The sequence below is a fragment of the Carex rostrata genome, chromosome 6 (genome assembly GCF_964058835.1).
Source record: "Carex rostrata chromosome 6, lpCarRost1.2, whole genome shotgun sequence".
NCBI classification, from domain to species: domain Eukaryota; kingdom Viridiplantae; phylum Streptophyta; class Magnoliopsida; order Poales; family Cyperaceae; genus Carex; species Carex rostrata.
This window is the reverse complement of record NC_135923.1, coordinates 9,120,865-9,137,856: the sequence shown is the minus strand read 5'-3', so window position 1 is coordinate 9,137,856 and position 16,992 is coordinate 9,120,865. Positions and strand designations below refer to the sequence as shown.

The 16,992-nt window shown below is 32.0% G+C and overlaps 1 protein-coding gene and 1 long non-coding RNA gene across 2 annotated transcripts; one reads left to right on the top strand and one right to left on the bottom strand.

Moving 5' to 3' along the window:
• Nucleotides 1-418: 418 nt before the first annotated feature.
• LOC144556077 (uncharacterized) lies at nucleotides 419-2,041 on the bottom strand. The gene is made up of 3 exons (XR_013512206.1): nucleotides 1,807-2,041; nucleotides 1,097-1,720; nucleotides 419-1,008 (listed from the first exon to the last, which is right to left on the bottom strand). It is a non-coding gene; the product is annotated as an uncharacterized LOC144556077 (long non-coding RNA).
• Nucleotides 2,042-9,601: 7,560 nt separating this feature from the next.
• On the top strand, nucleotides 9,602-13,327 carry LOC144555726 (uncharacterized). The gene is made up of 2 exons (XM_078304137.1): nucleotides 9,602-9,743; nucleotides 11,091-13,327. Exon 2 carries the CDS (start codon nucleotides 11,147-11,149, stop codon nucleotides 13,055-13,057), a length of 1,911 nt encoding a protein of 636 aa, XP_078160263.1. The 5' UTR covers nucleotides 9,602-9,743; nucleotides 11,091-11,146; the 3' UTR covers nucleotides 13,058-13,327.
• The last annotated feature ends 3,665 nt before the right edge of the window (nucleotides 13,328-16,992 follow it).

Below are 16,992 nucleotides of genomic sequence, written 5' to 3'. Positions count from 1 at the left end.
CTTCAGGTTGGAAATTACATAGTGAATAAGTGAATATTTTAATTATTTGACACACGTGATCATTTTTTTGTCATTATTTGAAAGGAGCAACTGGTGGAAGACGAAGAAGCATATATGGTCCACGTCCAGAGGCATCCGATATGTATGCAGAGGTAACTACTACACAAGGTTCATGAAGAAGCGCATCCGGTAGCCGTCCATCTGGTAGCCAAGCAGAGCCATCCGATAGCCGTCCATCTAGTAGCCAAGCAGAGCCATCCGGTAGCCAACCATCTGGTAGCCGGCCTATAGCTAGTCGTCTGAGTAGAATATTCAGACGTGGTAAACACTGAACAATTATGAGTTATGTTTATTTAACTAGAAGACTATGGATTTAGCTTTAGCAAAAACTATACTGAACTAATTAATTAGGATGGAATTACAATTGTATCATAAACTATACAAGCTAAATTAAATACTTAAAATAAATAAGCTAAATAAGCTAAATAACAAAACATAAGTCTTCAAACAAAACATACGCAATACAAAACATAAGCTAAAACACCTACACTAAGTCTTCGTCTTCATCTATATATTCTCTGTCCCTAGCATGTCTAAATTTTGAGTCGCTATATCTGTTAGATTTTTTTTTTGCCGTCGAGCAGTATTTGCCCTTGATGGACCGACACCACCATCTCTTAGGGCACCACTTTCTCCTAGGGTATGCCCTTCTATCCTAATGGACCTCATCGACTGAAAAATGTCGGACATATCATCATACATGGCGGTTTGAGGAACTTCAACCCGTGGTTCCCTCAAAAATTGGTCTAGAAAATCAGTGCTGGTATCGATATTTCTTATATCAACCGGAAGTTCTGCCTGCTCGAGCATGGCTGTGAACAGTGCAATCTGCCCAAGATCGGATAGGACATCACGATTATTTTCAAGCATCATAAGTCCAAAAGCCTTCTGTCAAGGCGTATTTACCATACTGATTCCTTTTGCGGTCTGCTTCAACTGGCGGAATCTCTACAAGAAAATGATATATTTAAAAGATAATTTGTGTGATACAATAAAATAAAATAAATATATTAAAAAGAAAAATTAAAATACTTACCAAATGAGGTTGAATCATGGCATCTGGGACATACCGAATATCTGCTACGTGTCCTTCCTGTTCGAGTACTGCCTGGCTCATAATTTCTTCATTGTCTTGCTTTGAATACACACTTAACATGCCATGATGGAAGAATCATTCCATATACTCGTGATACCTTGGGTAAAAGTGAAAATGTAATAAATATTTCATAGCATTGTTAAATGTAAATATTTTATTTTTTATTTTAAATCTGCCCAAGATATGAAAGATAAGGATAAAGATGTCCATGTTCAGAACGCTGTGCAAAATTTTGGGGAGGTGCCATGATAAATTGATGAAAATATTTGCTCCAGTCCACAGAGACTCCATCAAACAACCCTCGACCTCGTGTCCATTTGCGAATATTCTCAAGATAGCTAACGGCTGGCAGAGGAACTGCCTGAAATAATCCGAACTGCCAAAAAACCCTCTCGAGAAGGTGATACTCTACCTCCCATAAATGGATGCACCACACGCGGCATGGAAAGAACGGCTGGTCTCTTATCCCGTACCAATGCATTATGTTTTGGTAACCTCTGTACGGCGTCCAATTGACAACATTGGACTTCAAACGCTCAAACTGACCCCGAGATTGCGATGTGCCTAAGTTGTAAACACATGACAATTATAAGTGTACATTCAACACAAACTTAGATGGAAAAAACATAATATTTATTATTAAAATGTACCTTTCCTAAGGTTACCCTCCCATAGATGCGGAATAGTCCATTTTGCTCCATAAGCCCGTCTCTCATCCACTGGTTCACCGTCAAATGGTATATCATGTGGTCTGGGCTGGCCTATAGGAAACCGAGTCCAAGACCCCATCTGAAGCAGTAATAATGGACCATTAATTGAACTTACTTTATATCTACATGCCCGTGACAACTCGCTATACAAGCATGCAAATACAGCAACTTTCCAGTTGTAATAGTTCTCACCTCGAGGTCCTAAATCCTTCAGAAATTGTAAATACATTAACCGAACGGAGCTTGCATTCACATTGGGAAATATTATAGACCCGAACAACTCCATTGCATATGTTTGTGTGTGCCGATTGGTTATCTGCTGGTCACTGACTCCATCCAAATCCATATTTCCAAAATTTATTCTCAATCATACAAGACGCACATAGTTTTGTAAAATTGATATTTTCTCATTGGGTAGACCTGAATTCTTCACCTTTTATAATAAAAATCATTATCATCCCATTCATAACCATCATACACTTCATGTCCTATGCAATCTAGGATCAATTGTGACCAATTATCATCGGTACATCCAGAGATAGCATTCCCTGTAAACATAGATGTTAAACAAAATTATACTAGTATAAAATTTTAATTAATAACAAAAGTATAAATTAGTAGCAAAAAATATTTTACCGGTAACAGATAAGCCCCACAAATAGCTAACATTTTCTAATGTCACTGTGTACTCCCCCACCGGAAGATGAAAACTATTCTTCTCGGGCCTCCACCTCTCGACGAGAGCAGTGATCAACCCTTTGTCAATTTGACAATAGTGGACTTCGACCATCTGATACAATCCTAAATTCTTCAAACCTTCTTTCATACTTTGGTGGTAGTTAATGTGCATTTGGCAAGCTCCAGTAGCAACCAATGATTAGGCTGGAACAATAATTGTCATGCAAAAAAAGTTTAACCAAAAATTAAATTTGAATTCAAGAATTTAATAAGTAAATTTAAATCCAAACCGATATTAAACAAATACCATTACAGTTGCCGCATGTGATTGATATTGTGAATGGGGCAACTGCAATAAAGATTCTTCACCTTGCATTTCATCTTGCATTTCACCTTGCATTTTTCACTACAATATAAATAAATACATACAAAAAAATATTAGCATGCAAATCCAATTCAATATTGACATGCATGACATGCAAACCCAATTAAATATTAACATTCATTCTATTAATTTACATTATTCTACAATTACACTACAAAAATCTAAATTAAACTAAAAAAAATAAATCATTCAACAATTACTACATGCACGTACACTAAATAATTCTACAATTAATAATTACACTATATAAACTTAAATTACACTATAAAAATAAATTAATACAATTACTACAAAAATAATTTATACTATAATTACTACATAAACCATTTATTTATACTACATGCAAACTACATACAAATAAATTACTACATGCAAATAAAGTACTACATAAGCCATTTATTTATACTACAATTACTACATAAACTACATACAAATAAATTGCTACATGCAAATAAATTACTACATAAGCCATTTTTTTAAACTATAATTACTACATAAATATTTATTTATACTACAATTACTACATTAACCATTTATACTACTAAAAAATACACATATACCATTTATACTACAAAAAGAAAAAAATACACATAAACTATTTATTTATACTACAATTACTACATAAACCATTTATACTACTAAACCATTTATTCTAACCATTTATTCATAATTTCGGATTATTTATCAAAAATAAGAGAATTAAACACATACCAAACGAAACTTGTAGATCTGAAGTTTTTCTTGTTCTTCTTTCAAAAATACACAAACCTATGTGATTAGAATTAAAATTATACTAATTTGGAGAGTTAAAAAAAATAGTGGAACAACGGTTCAAGAGGAAGGAAGAAAGGAAGAGAGGAAGAGAGGAATGGGAGGAGCCACACAGACAGAGACGGGTGCACAGAAATTAACAAAACCCACAAGACCGAATGGCTCCCAGGGTCTGGCAATTTTCGGATCTTCTGTGGCGATGGTCACTTTCCCGTATAAAAAAAAGTTTAGAATTGTTGAGACCGAACGGACCATTCGGTCTGGAGAAAAGGGAAAAGTCGAGACTGAATGCTCCGTTCGGTCTTTGTGGTTTTTAAAAAAAAAAAGACAATCATGCTGATTTAGTAAAAATAATTTTCTTAATTATGGTTTATCAAAAAAATTCAAAGTTGACAGCTCAGAGATCTCATTCTACTCGGGTCAGGTATTTCACCAGATCTGAATTCATATAATTGTAAATCTGTGATTGTAGTTTAGTAGTTATAATTTTATTTTGTAGTTGTGGAGATTTGAATTTAATTTTCAGTGATCATATTTGTTTTACTTTTCAGTCCTCGATCTAATTTTCTAATTTGACCCTTGGATGTATGCTCCTTAACTTAAAAAATATTCATTATCAATGAATAATAATTGGGTATAGATAATAAACTATATTTTCTAAATAAAACATTTTATTTTTTTTATATAGAATAGGGAAACAAAAGGAGAGTATTCACATGCATATGGTTCCATGAAGCAGCAATAAACACTCTGTTTTACCCGAAACTACCATTTTTCCTGTTGATTGCGCTGACATGACCACAAAATGCAAGTTCAACCAAAAATCCACAAAATCCATATATATAAGAATTTAATATTTTCTTGTGAAGTTCACCTTACCTGTTCCTCTGTTCCTGAAATACTTAAAAATCAAAGAAGCGCAGATCAAAATTTGACCTTAGAACATAATATCAGCTGATTCACCTCTTCCTTCAAAATGTACAATTTCATTTTCAATAGTCAAACCAAGTAGGCCCCAAGCATGCAATTTGTTGACGAAAGCTGAACCTATTTAATTGTCGGCTGTTGACTTGTTATGCAATTATTAGAGATATAACTGTAAAGACACGTTATACCGATTTTTTTTATCTTAAAATACTAATAAATTAAATATCTAAGAAAATATTAAACAAAACTCAGACTGTCACCATCTTTTTCTAATAAAAACAAAACTAAGTTCATATTATCACTAGAGATTTTGCTCGAATGCTCGGTCCTAAAAGAACGGTCAGATTTTTAAACCCTGTCATACGCTCAGTTGTTTTTTAATAAACAAAAATAAGGGAGAACTGGATATATAAGAACTAGTCTTTTATTTAGTGGCAAAGACACATAGCCTCTATATGAGGAGTTATGGATTCAAAATCTGGATGGAGAAAATATTTTGTTATAATAACAAGGGTATTAAATAGTTTGATAATTTGACCTCCAACCTTTACTCACAAAAAAAAAAATAATAATTGAATATATACCACTAATGAGTCGGGACTTTTAAAACAACTTGCAAAGAAGCGATCTTTAAAATTGTAATCTTGGATGGACTAGGCTTTTAAATCACAATTCTTATTTATTTTAATTGAAATATATATGGATCGGAATTTCAAATTTTCAGTTTTATAATTTTTTATTCTTTTAATAATTTTTTTATATTTATTCATAATAAGTTCGGGCCGCTATGACCATAACCGTTGTTGCTTCATGCAGCGCACAAACTACATAAGCAAAACAGTTCTAAGTATAATTTGTGCTCTGTATAAAATCAAAACTGCTCTATTAAAATATTTACCTCTAGATTTTCTTGTCCCTACAAATATTTTCCGTGTATCACATTCCATTAAAAATAATCCTATGTATTACATATTTGATATTTACATTCCACAAAAAATAATCCTATCTTTTGGTTACTTCTGTATCTTTTGGTTAGTCATATGGTAGCTGAAAGAAGGAGAAGTTGGATACATACCCATCTAAATTTGAAAATGAGCAGCGGGTGCTATGGATAGCATAGTGGCCTCTATGCTACGGCTCAATATTTGAGTTTTCAAAATCCAAACGGTCGATCCGAACCGTTCATCTTATTCTCCATATTAATATCTGCTTGGAGACCAAATTTTACATTTTTCTGAATTTGTTTACTATTTATTAAGTATTTTACAAAATTATTGATCCAACGGTGGCTGCACAAAACAGTAAAACCGTTGGATTAGCGATTTTCAAAGTGGCTTAATAAATAGTAAAAAAATTCAGAAAATTATAAAATTTGGTCTCCAAGCAGATATTAATATGGAAAATAAGATGAACGGTTCGGATCGACCGTTTGGATTTTAAAAACTCGAATATTGAGCCGTAGCATAGAGGCCACTATGCTATCCATAGCACCCCAGCCTAACTCTTTGAAAATTTACTCATCTAAATCTCAAAATCTTGAATATTTATTTATAAAATATTCCAAGTTAATTATATCTCATCCTCTCTAATCCCTACCTTTTTTTCTTATCTAATAAACAAATTGAACGATCTAAATCAGTGTTCTAAATAGCACGCTATAGCGGTGCTATATCGCCGCTATAGCGTTTTTGGAGACTAAACGCTAAGCTATGGCATCAAAACACGCTATTTGAGCTACAGGCACTATAGCGGTAATAGCGGTCCACTATAGCGCACAGTGTGTAGCGCAAATAGCGCGCGCTATGCAACATGAGCTTTTTTTTTTTTCAATTTATATGGGCTTTAAATAAAGGCTCAGATTGAATTTTAATTGTGATTTTTTTTTTTTTGCAATTAACGTAGTAAGCTTTATATTAAATTATCAATTATTAAATGAGAGATCCATCAAACGAAATCAAAGAAGGAAGCTACAACGCGCTATGCAACATGAGCTGTTTTTTTTTTTTTCAATTTATATGGGCTTTAAATAAAGACTCAGATTGAATATATTAAAATATTTCTTGAAGTAACAAAATGATACTTACTATATGGTTGTTTGAATATTTATAATAGATTAAGATAGTTAATTATGCCATGATGTCTAGGTTATTTTGAAATTTAAATAAAAAAGATAGATTATGTCATGATGCTGAATATATATATTTTGAATAGAAAAAGATTGATAGTTTATAATATTATTATTACTATGGATATTTTGAGTCGCAATTTGGTGTTATTTATTGTTTATGAGACTTAGATAATGTTAATATTTAGTATAAATATATGATATAATTTTTATAAAAAAAAAAAACACTATGTAGCATAGTTTTCGCTATAGCGACGCTGTTCGCTATAGCTTTTTTTTTAGGCTTCCCTCTATGACGCGATAAACACTATTTAGAACCTTGATCTAAATATAAAAATCATTTCAGAAATTGACCCTGAATTGAAGACAACCCTTTTCTGATGTATCCATTATTGAGATCGATTTCTTTGATTTATGCCCAAGAATGATTCAGGCCAACAAAACTGGAAGAAAGACTAATAAGAATGGAAGCATATCCAAGAGTTGTAATCCGTAGCTTTTTGTTGGGACAGTAATCATATTATATCTTAAAATTACTTGCATGTGTTTAATCGAAATCATCTTTTTCTTTGAAAGTAATGGAACTTTGATCTTAGTCTATTATCATTGAATTTTGATCCTATTTTCGGTGTTAAATATAAATATCCTATTGAAATTGCTCTAATAACAATTTCTCTATGTTTATATATTTTGGACAATGACAATCAATTTTGGTGATATAATCACTTGAAATGCTATAAGAATTAATAGAAAACATCAAATATGCATATTAATGCAAGTATGTGATAGTATTTGAGGTATAACTATCAATTTTGATAGTTTAATCACTTTAAATGTTCGTAGAATTAATTAATTATCTAATATGTATGTAATTTGCTTTAAATTCATTACTATACTTTATTTTTATTAAAACTTGATGTATGCTTTCAAAATTGTTCTAATAATTATGTGAAAGTATTTTAAATAAAAAAAATTAGGTATAAAACTTTTGATTTTATTATTTTATCAATTGAAATGACTTCATAATTAATTGAAAACATCATTTTGCATGCAATTTGCAGGAAATGTTGTTTTACAACTATCTTTGAAATTGATATAATCGTTCGTAATTACTCTAATAATAATTTGTGTAAAACTTGATTAATTATTTTGATATTGCTCTCATAATACTTCTGGAAGTATATTTTTTAATATTGTAGGTATAACTATCAATTTTTATCGTTTAATCATTTGAAAGGATTTCAAAATTAATCATATACATCTATTATGCATATAATTGGCAACAAGTGCTTACACATATTTTTGGTTATGTATCACTTTGAAAATGTTCTAATAATAATTTGTGTAAGTTTTATATATTATTTGAAGCATAACTATCCTTTTTGACAATTTAATTAATTGAATGTGTCCAGAATCAACTGAAAAAAAAAAAATCTAATCTACATGCAATTTCTGAATTACATTATTTGAGAATTGAGATTGATGTATTCTTATAAAATTACTATGAATTAGGAGTATTAAACTATTTGCAGAATATTTGTTTGCTGCGGAGACGGAATGCAGAATTTATGTTCCTCAACGAATTAAAGGAAACACTTTCAATCTTCAAACTCATTATTAAATGATATTTTTTGAGAGAATCCTAACAAAAATTGGTGACCGGCATCTGTAGAGAAACTTCACAAATAAATATTGTTTTCCTTAGCAAAGGAGTGGGGGATTAAAGAACGGAATGGAAGGGCAATTTTGTCCAATATATTTGTTATGAAATTTTAATATCATTTTTAATTCCTTTTTAAACATTTCATCGTGTAAATACTGAGATTTTAAAACTTACATGGATATCTAAATTTAGACTTGTATTGGGAAATATATAAATAGAACAGTTTCGGTGGGTATAATTATAATCTTACTTCCCCAAAAAAAACATAATGCAGTCTAACTCAAAAATTACAAAGAAGGGGAAAATTCATGTATACCCCTCAAAACCTTGAATAACATATTCGCTCCTCTAAATTCATAATATCAGATTTAGCCTTCTAAATTTAAAAAAAATCATAAACTTTACCCAATTTATTAACTTTTCTATTTAAACTCATTTTAAATTTATAAAGTGACAATTTATCTTTTATTATAAAAATAAAAAATATGTAACATGTTTAGGATAAATATATAGTCTTCTAAATAGACAATTTTGATAGCAAATTGTTCATTTATTACTCGTGACACACAAACAAGTATATACCTAAATGATACTATAGCGTAATAAGTACAAAAATAAATCACTTGCAAACCTAGAAGTTAAAAAACAGAATATTAATCTACAAATACTGCATATTTTTATTTTTAATAAAATGTAAAATGGATGTGTTATAAATATAAAATGAGTTCTAACAGAAAAAATTAATAAAATGAGTAAATTTGTGAGTTTTATTGCATTTATCAGGACAAATATGATGTTCATGTATTTTAGAGAGAAGATACGTAATTTTGAGGTTTTTTAGGAGTGCACATGAAATTTCACTAAAAGTAAAGACATGCTAGTGGTAGCGTGGGACCATTATATTATACTGTTCTTTCTTCTATTCTTTTTCAATAACTGGAATTCAACAAAACGAAAATAAATAAAAAAACTGATCTTTCAGTCTACCCATCCGTCAAACTGGACTTTCCAGTTCCGAATTTTCCACCCCCATCAATCAAGTTCTTCCTTTATTGTTGAGAAGATGAGAGCGTTTCATACACGGCCTCAGTCAATTTCAATCCCCTACATAATATTACTACTTCTACCCAAGGAATTCAATAAGAGACCACCATAATTAATTGCAAAATGCCATGTGTGCTTCCTTCTCACCTCTGACACTCTCATCTTCATCAATAAATTCAAGCCCAGCCTAGTATTGTACCTTTCTTACACTGCTGAGATTTTAGCAAAGGATTCAGGAGTTGATGCTCTTGGGGGATGGAAACTTCTTGCTTTACTTCTACTAGGTACTAATTCTTGTAAGCTCTTGATTTTTTTTGTCCCTGCTTTAACAAGAAATTTCTTCTAATTTTTAGTTTAATTTCCCCAATGGCACGTTTAACCGATGATATAAGTCAACTCCTTTCTCCCCCTGTCCCAATCACAAATGATCATCTTTGTTTTCTGGTAAATAGAACGAGAAAGGTCTAATTTCATTTGTATTGAATCCAAAAGGATCAAAACCAGTTTTCTCATCTTTTATATATTGTTATAATTTATACACGGCTTTATCTAGGCCTTTTGGAAATTATAGTAACTTAATTGAAAAGAGACAACTTAATGTACATAACTTCTGTTCAATAGTTGCCGTTGTGTCTATTTTAATTCTTTGAATCTTGTTAAGTTCTTTCTAAACTAAATTGATTGTGTTCATAGATTCTCTGTTGTATGTATAGACCGTCGTCTAGATTGTTGAAATTAATAGACTTTTGACTGAAAAAGATTGATATGCATCCTTCAAAAAATTGATGGTGTTTAATAATTACTCTATCCTTTAAATTGAAGTCCCACCGGGCACCTCTACGCGGAAAGGAACCAGCATTTGTGGTGGAGTAATGGCAAACAGTTGACATATGTCTCCAATAAATGCACCAACATAAGTCCATTCTGCTTCAAAATTTTGCATCTGAAAGTTATTACATTGAATTTTTTTTATAATATTGAAAAGCTGAAAGTGATATATCATATATGGTGTGATGCATATGCCATATGATGTTTGAGCTAATATATTTATGTGACCTTGACTTAAAAAAAAAAGAAGTACACAAAATTGCTATATTATCTCATTTTGGTCCAATATCTAAATGAAATTTATTTATGCATTTGTAACTTGATTAACAATCAACTCATTTCTCCAAGAAATGTACAAAACGAATGTCCTGTGAATACTTAAAATTTTGTGGCCTTGCGATATTAAAAATTTATATACTATTCAAGAAGAACATGCAACCTCCTTTTTAATTTTTGCAGCGAAAGTAGGGATGAATTTAGATGAGGATCTCAATTTTAGCACAAAATGAATTATCAATAAAATCTAGGAAGAATATAGACCGATCAAAGTAAAATTTAATTTATTTCAGGATGGTTCATTGATAATTGTTATTTAGATTTTATTTCTCTCCCCAACATTCACCAACATCTGGCTTCCAATGGAATTTTGGTCATGTAATTAAACTTAAATAAAACTTTATTGTGATGTCTATTCAATTTTACATGGGGCTTTTTAGCTATTGCTTGCTTTTTTTTCTTACAGAAGGTTATTTTTTGTTAGCTAAAATTCTAACACCATTTACCTGTTCTTTCTGTCAATTCAGATGATTGAGCAACATTTGTGCAATTGAAGTGTAATAAAGTGATATTAACTCACCAAATGTCTCATTCATCAACCAGCATAGACCGAAATGCCAATGATCAGTACCAAGATGACTACGAAGATGTATATGAAGTTGAGGCTCCAATGTTTACCAGTGTGAGTTCTTCATCCAATCAAAGAAGTGAAACGAGGGAAATGCATAATGTCAAAATGCGTAGTGAGACCAAACCACCCCCTTCAATCCATCAACAAAGTGAAATTGAGGAAGATATTGAAATCAAAATGCAAATCGACACCAACATGCCTTCCACATTTAATCAAAAGAGTGACCCCAAAAATAAGCTTGTAGATTTCATACCCATACCCATATACATCCCATCAATCGAAGAGGGAGCAATTGTTCATGGCCACAAAGAAACTAGGTTTTTGGATTTTCTTAGAGCTGCTCCATCCAAAGAGTGGTTCATGGCAGGCCGGTGGCTACCTATGCGCCGTGCTGCACAAAACAGAAACCAAGGTACCGGCGATGCTGCCTCAACCGAACAGCTTAATCCAAACCATAGAAACCGTTTTCGCGTACCTTTTGTTAGAAGGATCAGATGGCAATCCTTCGTTGTTTGGTTTAAGAAATGGATCAAGGACCCGTCTAACATTGCCTTGTTTATATGGTTGTTAGCTTGTGCAATCGGGCTATTAATTTGGGGTTTAATATCAATTGGAGCTCTCAATAGCGCAATACCAAGCAGTTCAACTAGATCAGAATGGAATGAGGTGGTAAATCAAATACTAAACGCACTGTTCACCATTATGTGTGTGTATCAACACCCGAGAATTTTTCACCATTTGGTACTTATTCTAAGATGGCAGCCACAAGATAGAGAAGATGTGAGGAATCTCTACTCGAAGGGCAATTGGCCAAAACCACACGAAAGGGTGAGCATGTTATTTGTGGTATTTCTTCTCCATCTAACATGTTTCGCTCAGTACTTCTGTTGCGCGCTTTTTTGGGCTTATAATAGACACAACCGACCAGATTGGCCTCTGAATCTTGGATACGCGATTGGGATAGTATCCCCGATTATAGCGGGTTTGTTTACCTCTTTCGGACCTCTTGCTAGGCAGAGAGAACTAGCATCAGAAGACATTGAACATGGTGAAAGACGGTCTCAGCACGAAAACTGTAACTCAACTGTACCACAACTTGATCAAACTGAGCTCATGACGGTTTACAATCGAACAGTTGTGGTGACTAGCCCCGAGTGGATTGGCGGGCTTTTTGATTGTTGGGATGACGTAACTGTCTTTGTTCTCTCGTCTCTTTGCACTCTCTGTGTCTTCGGTTGGAACCTTGAGAGGCTAGGCATGGGAAACATGTACGTGCACATATTCACATTCGCGCTGTTATTCATCGGGCCATTACTAATTTTTTACATAACTGCGCTTAACATAGACGATGTCACAGTACGATACGTTGTCGGAATAACAGGAATTGTGTTATGTATATTCGCATTGCTATATGGGGGATTTTGGAGGATTCAGATGAGGAAAAGATTTAAACTGCCCGGAAATCCATCCTGCTGTGGCCAATCCTCAGTGACAGACTGCATTCAATGGCAATTTTGTTGGGCTTGCTCATTAGCCCAAGAGGTAAGAACAGGAAACTTCTACGACATAGGGGATGACATGTTTTATACAACAGCAACTGATGAGGAGCATAGGGTGGTACTGGTACCGCTACCCCGGGACGGTGCCTCAGTAGGATTTATGAAGAATAGTCGGAGTTTTTCCTGTCCACCTAAAATTGATCCTAATGAAGCCAGATTTGGTGAGAAAATTAATGGCGATAGCTCCCACATTTTGCCGAATTCTCTTAAGAGAGGGGCAACATACGGAGGTGATCGTGCACTCAGGCCACCTCTTATACCTTTGATGCAATTGGAGACCAATAATAGTGAAAGAAGAGCATGAACATAAATTTGATTCATTATGTTGAGGAATTGTGGGGCTTTGCTCAGCTTCTTTCCTTTTTTGTTTCTTTCTTCTATTCTTTCTTTGTTATTACTTTTTGTTCTTCCCTTTTTTTTTCTGTTACATTATGTCAGCATAGAAAGGATATCGATTTTTTTTTTTAAGGTTAGTGCTTTAAATAAAGGGTATAGAATTTGCCTACTATTTTTAATTCTAAAGTAGGAAATGACTAGGGATGCTTAATAGGGGGGGCAAATTTTGTTTGGTTTTTATACAGAAGATTGATGGAGATATTTATACATTAACATGCGCTTAAAGGGTTCTAATATATTTTAATAATACTTCATCTTTTAAAGTTTTTGTACATCATATGGTTATGTTTCTAATAAATGTAAATACCATGCTTATTGCTGGTACCTGCATGTTCCAGTTATTTCCAGAGTCATATGGACTCTGTACTTTGATCACATTTATGATTTATGTCCTTCATTTTGTGAAACACATGGATTGTCTCTTTCCGTGGGGTTGTTTTGTTCAATTGAATAGTTCCAGCTCGAAATATTTAAAATCTCCTGCATCTCGTTGGTACCGTACTTAATTGGTAGTTGGTACCTTGCCATGATTCTCAGTGCATCTATTAACTTGTTTTCTTATTTTTGGTTATCTATTTTGTCTTCTTTCTGATGACTGACATGTACTGTCTCTGTTGTGAAATTTGGCACAATTTATCAATATTTTATTTTTCCTCTTTTTGGTTATCGATTTGTCCTTTTTTTTCCAAGTTCAATTAAAAACAACCGGAAAAACAATTATTTACCATTCAACGGAGCTTTAAAATATAGTACACTAACCTTGACCCAAGACATGACTCTGTACTCGGTCAAGTCAAACTTGTAATGCGCTTCTAGAAAATTTCAAATGAGACATGCCAAGAACCGTTAATAATTCGCAAGCTAAATTAGTTTGTCAATATCGTAACCCGTTAGTCTCGGTTTGCAAAATACAACAAGCATATATATTTAAAGGTACTTCTAGAAATATTTTGTTCTTTTTATATATCAGTTACAAGATTTTGTAGATATTGTTTATAAAAATTACGAGTAATAACAATGAAAAGATATTAAAGTTTCTTTTATAATAATCTCAGTTTGCATTCGCCGGTTGACCTTGAAAAAGATAATGACAGAAGACATTGTCAAACTATGTGTTCGTCAAAAATATTCTTGCAATCGCTGGTTGACGTTAAAAAAGACAATGACACCAATCAGTCTTTGTCAAATTATTAGTTTGTTAAAAATACTCGCATACTTTTAATCTTTACATGAAAATCCTGAACTTTAATATAAAAGAATGACCCCTTAAATAGATTAAATTTACTTATAATTGTTAATTTGAGTAAGAAGTGATGAAGGTATCCTTAAATATTTATAGCATTGTATGTTTTTATTGAATAAAAAAAAAAGCTGAGTAACATATCAAAAATAAAGCAGGGTATTTCTGATGAGCATGGGATGTAAATCGGTATGCGTCAGCTCAAAATCATACAATTTGTTTCATGATTCATGTGCACTTGATCTGCACAAATATTGAGAAAAATACATGAATCATAAAGAGAACCAAACGGTTCCAAGAGAGTATCGGACTGACTTAGGTTCGATGTCCATCGGACATGCCCTAGGCCAGCCTAAAACATTGAATGTCTGTTTGTTTGTTTCTTTTCTTTTTTTTACATTTTGCGTTCTTCATATTGTTTGCTTTTATTTTTATAGAAAATATTTTATACCATGAACAATCAAAATTGGAACAAGTATAAATGAAAATGAATAACAATATATATATAATATATATTAGAAAAAAATTCAATTAAAAATAGGTGTGCGCAAGTAAACACTCTTTTTAAAAGATATGTACCGGTTAGGTTAATAACTTGACCCAAGGCATTCCCTCTTTCAATAATTTTGGGTTAGGTTTTAACCAACTCACCAAAAAAATATTGGTTATGAATTTAGAAGAAAAAAGAGAGTAGAACTAGGGTGTTCTTAAGTTCATCAAATTATTTGGTGAACTAAAGTCTAAAACCCGTCAAATCGGTTTTAAATGACGAATTCGAACCGTTGAAATCTGCATACCTTACAAGTGATGCGTCTACATGTGAAAATTTGAAACATTCAAATTAATTTAGTATGAAGTCAAGCGGTCAAAAAACATTCAAAAAATGAATGAATTAAAATTAATTTATTAACCTTTTAATTTTGACAACTTGACTTCATACTAAATTAATTTAAATATTTCAAATTTTCACATATAGATGTATCACTCGTAAAGTATGTGGGTTTCAATGGTTCGGATTCATCATTTGAAACATATTTGATAAATTTTAGACTTGAGTTCACTAATTCTATTTGAAAAAAGATACGTACCGGTTAAAAGATTTTTTTTTTTTTTTTTGGTGAGTTGGTTAAAACCTAACCCAAAATTATTGAAAAAGTCCGAAAAATCAAGTTATATCAGATTGAGCCCAATATTTTCGCCCCCTCCGAGTTTTGGGCTTTTTCATGGATTTGCTCAAATATAAATTTTCTTATTAAAATGAGAGACCGAGAGGGTATTTACCTTCAAGCCCAAATTCTCGGATTCGATTCACAGGTCAAGATCAGTTTGAACAATTTGATCACAAATGGTAGTATTCGGCAACTGTATGAAGCTTAAATTTTAAGCTACACAATGGAGCATCCATTAGACAATCAAGTTGAAAATTATTTTTTTTAAAAAAAGTTTTAAACTTGACAAAATAGTTAAGCCGTGTGAAACCATAACTTAAAAACTTAGACAAGTTTAAAAAAGATGGACAAAAGAAGAACTGAGGTGACATTAAATTTGATAAAGGAGCACCTGTTTGGTGAACTGAAGACTCCTTAGAGCACTAAAGAATACTAAGAAGCTCTAAGACATGATTACCAAACACTACCAAAATAATAAATCTATCATCCCTTGGATTTGTTAAAAATTGCCAAGGAAAATGGAGTAGAATGAGATCCACAGCGTGTATCTTGGGCTTTGCGTAAGCCCAATTATATTCCTTATTATATCATTGATCGTTGTCAAAGACCTAATCTCGCAAATATAAAGTGGATAAATCGATTATATAATCACTGACGTAAAATTGCAAATATAAAGTTGATAAATCGATTATATAATCACTGATGTAAAATATTATATTATTTTTTCTCTTTGCAGTAACAGCTGTCCCAATGGACCCAATATGTTTTTACATTTTACCTCCACTAATTTGGCGCACTAATCAAACCTTTATTGACTTTATTATTTTTCACTATTTTAAGAATTTAAATAATTTTTTTTCTCACAAATTTGGTGGGAGTCATCGGCCTAGTGCATCAACTGCCTTATCTTGGTTCTGTTCAAAAACAGAAATGACCAAAGTTTTGCAGTGTCTAGAAGCATCCATACACAACTTTAATTTGGAAAATTAATGATAATGAACTACAACGATTAGTTATTTGTTTGGGAACTATGTTTAGAGTCATTGAATGTTATCAATGCATCAAACAGTTATCAGCAGTTTACAAGTGATCATAATTGGTATTTTGTACCGACTTGAAATTATTGACAACAAATTAACTTTACAATCATAACAATATTTGTTGCATTATTACCCTTATTAATTGGTTGTATTAAATTCATATAATTTGAGTGTAATTTAATATTCTATCATGATCCATTATTTATGGATCATTTGCAAAATTTTAATTTAATTATCTGATAAATAATAAAAATTTGCATCAAATTTTATCATTATTAAGTGTATGACATACATTAAGTATAGATCATATTTGAATTGTCGATTTCATAATAAATTATTATTTATAGCGTTAACATTGTTATATTATACGTGTGAATATATTGTCAACTAAATT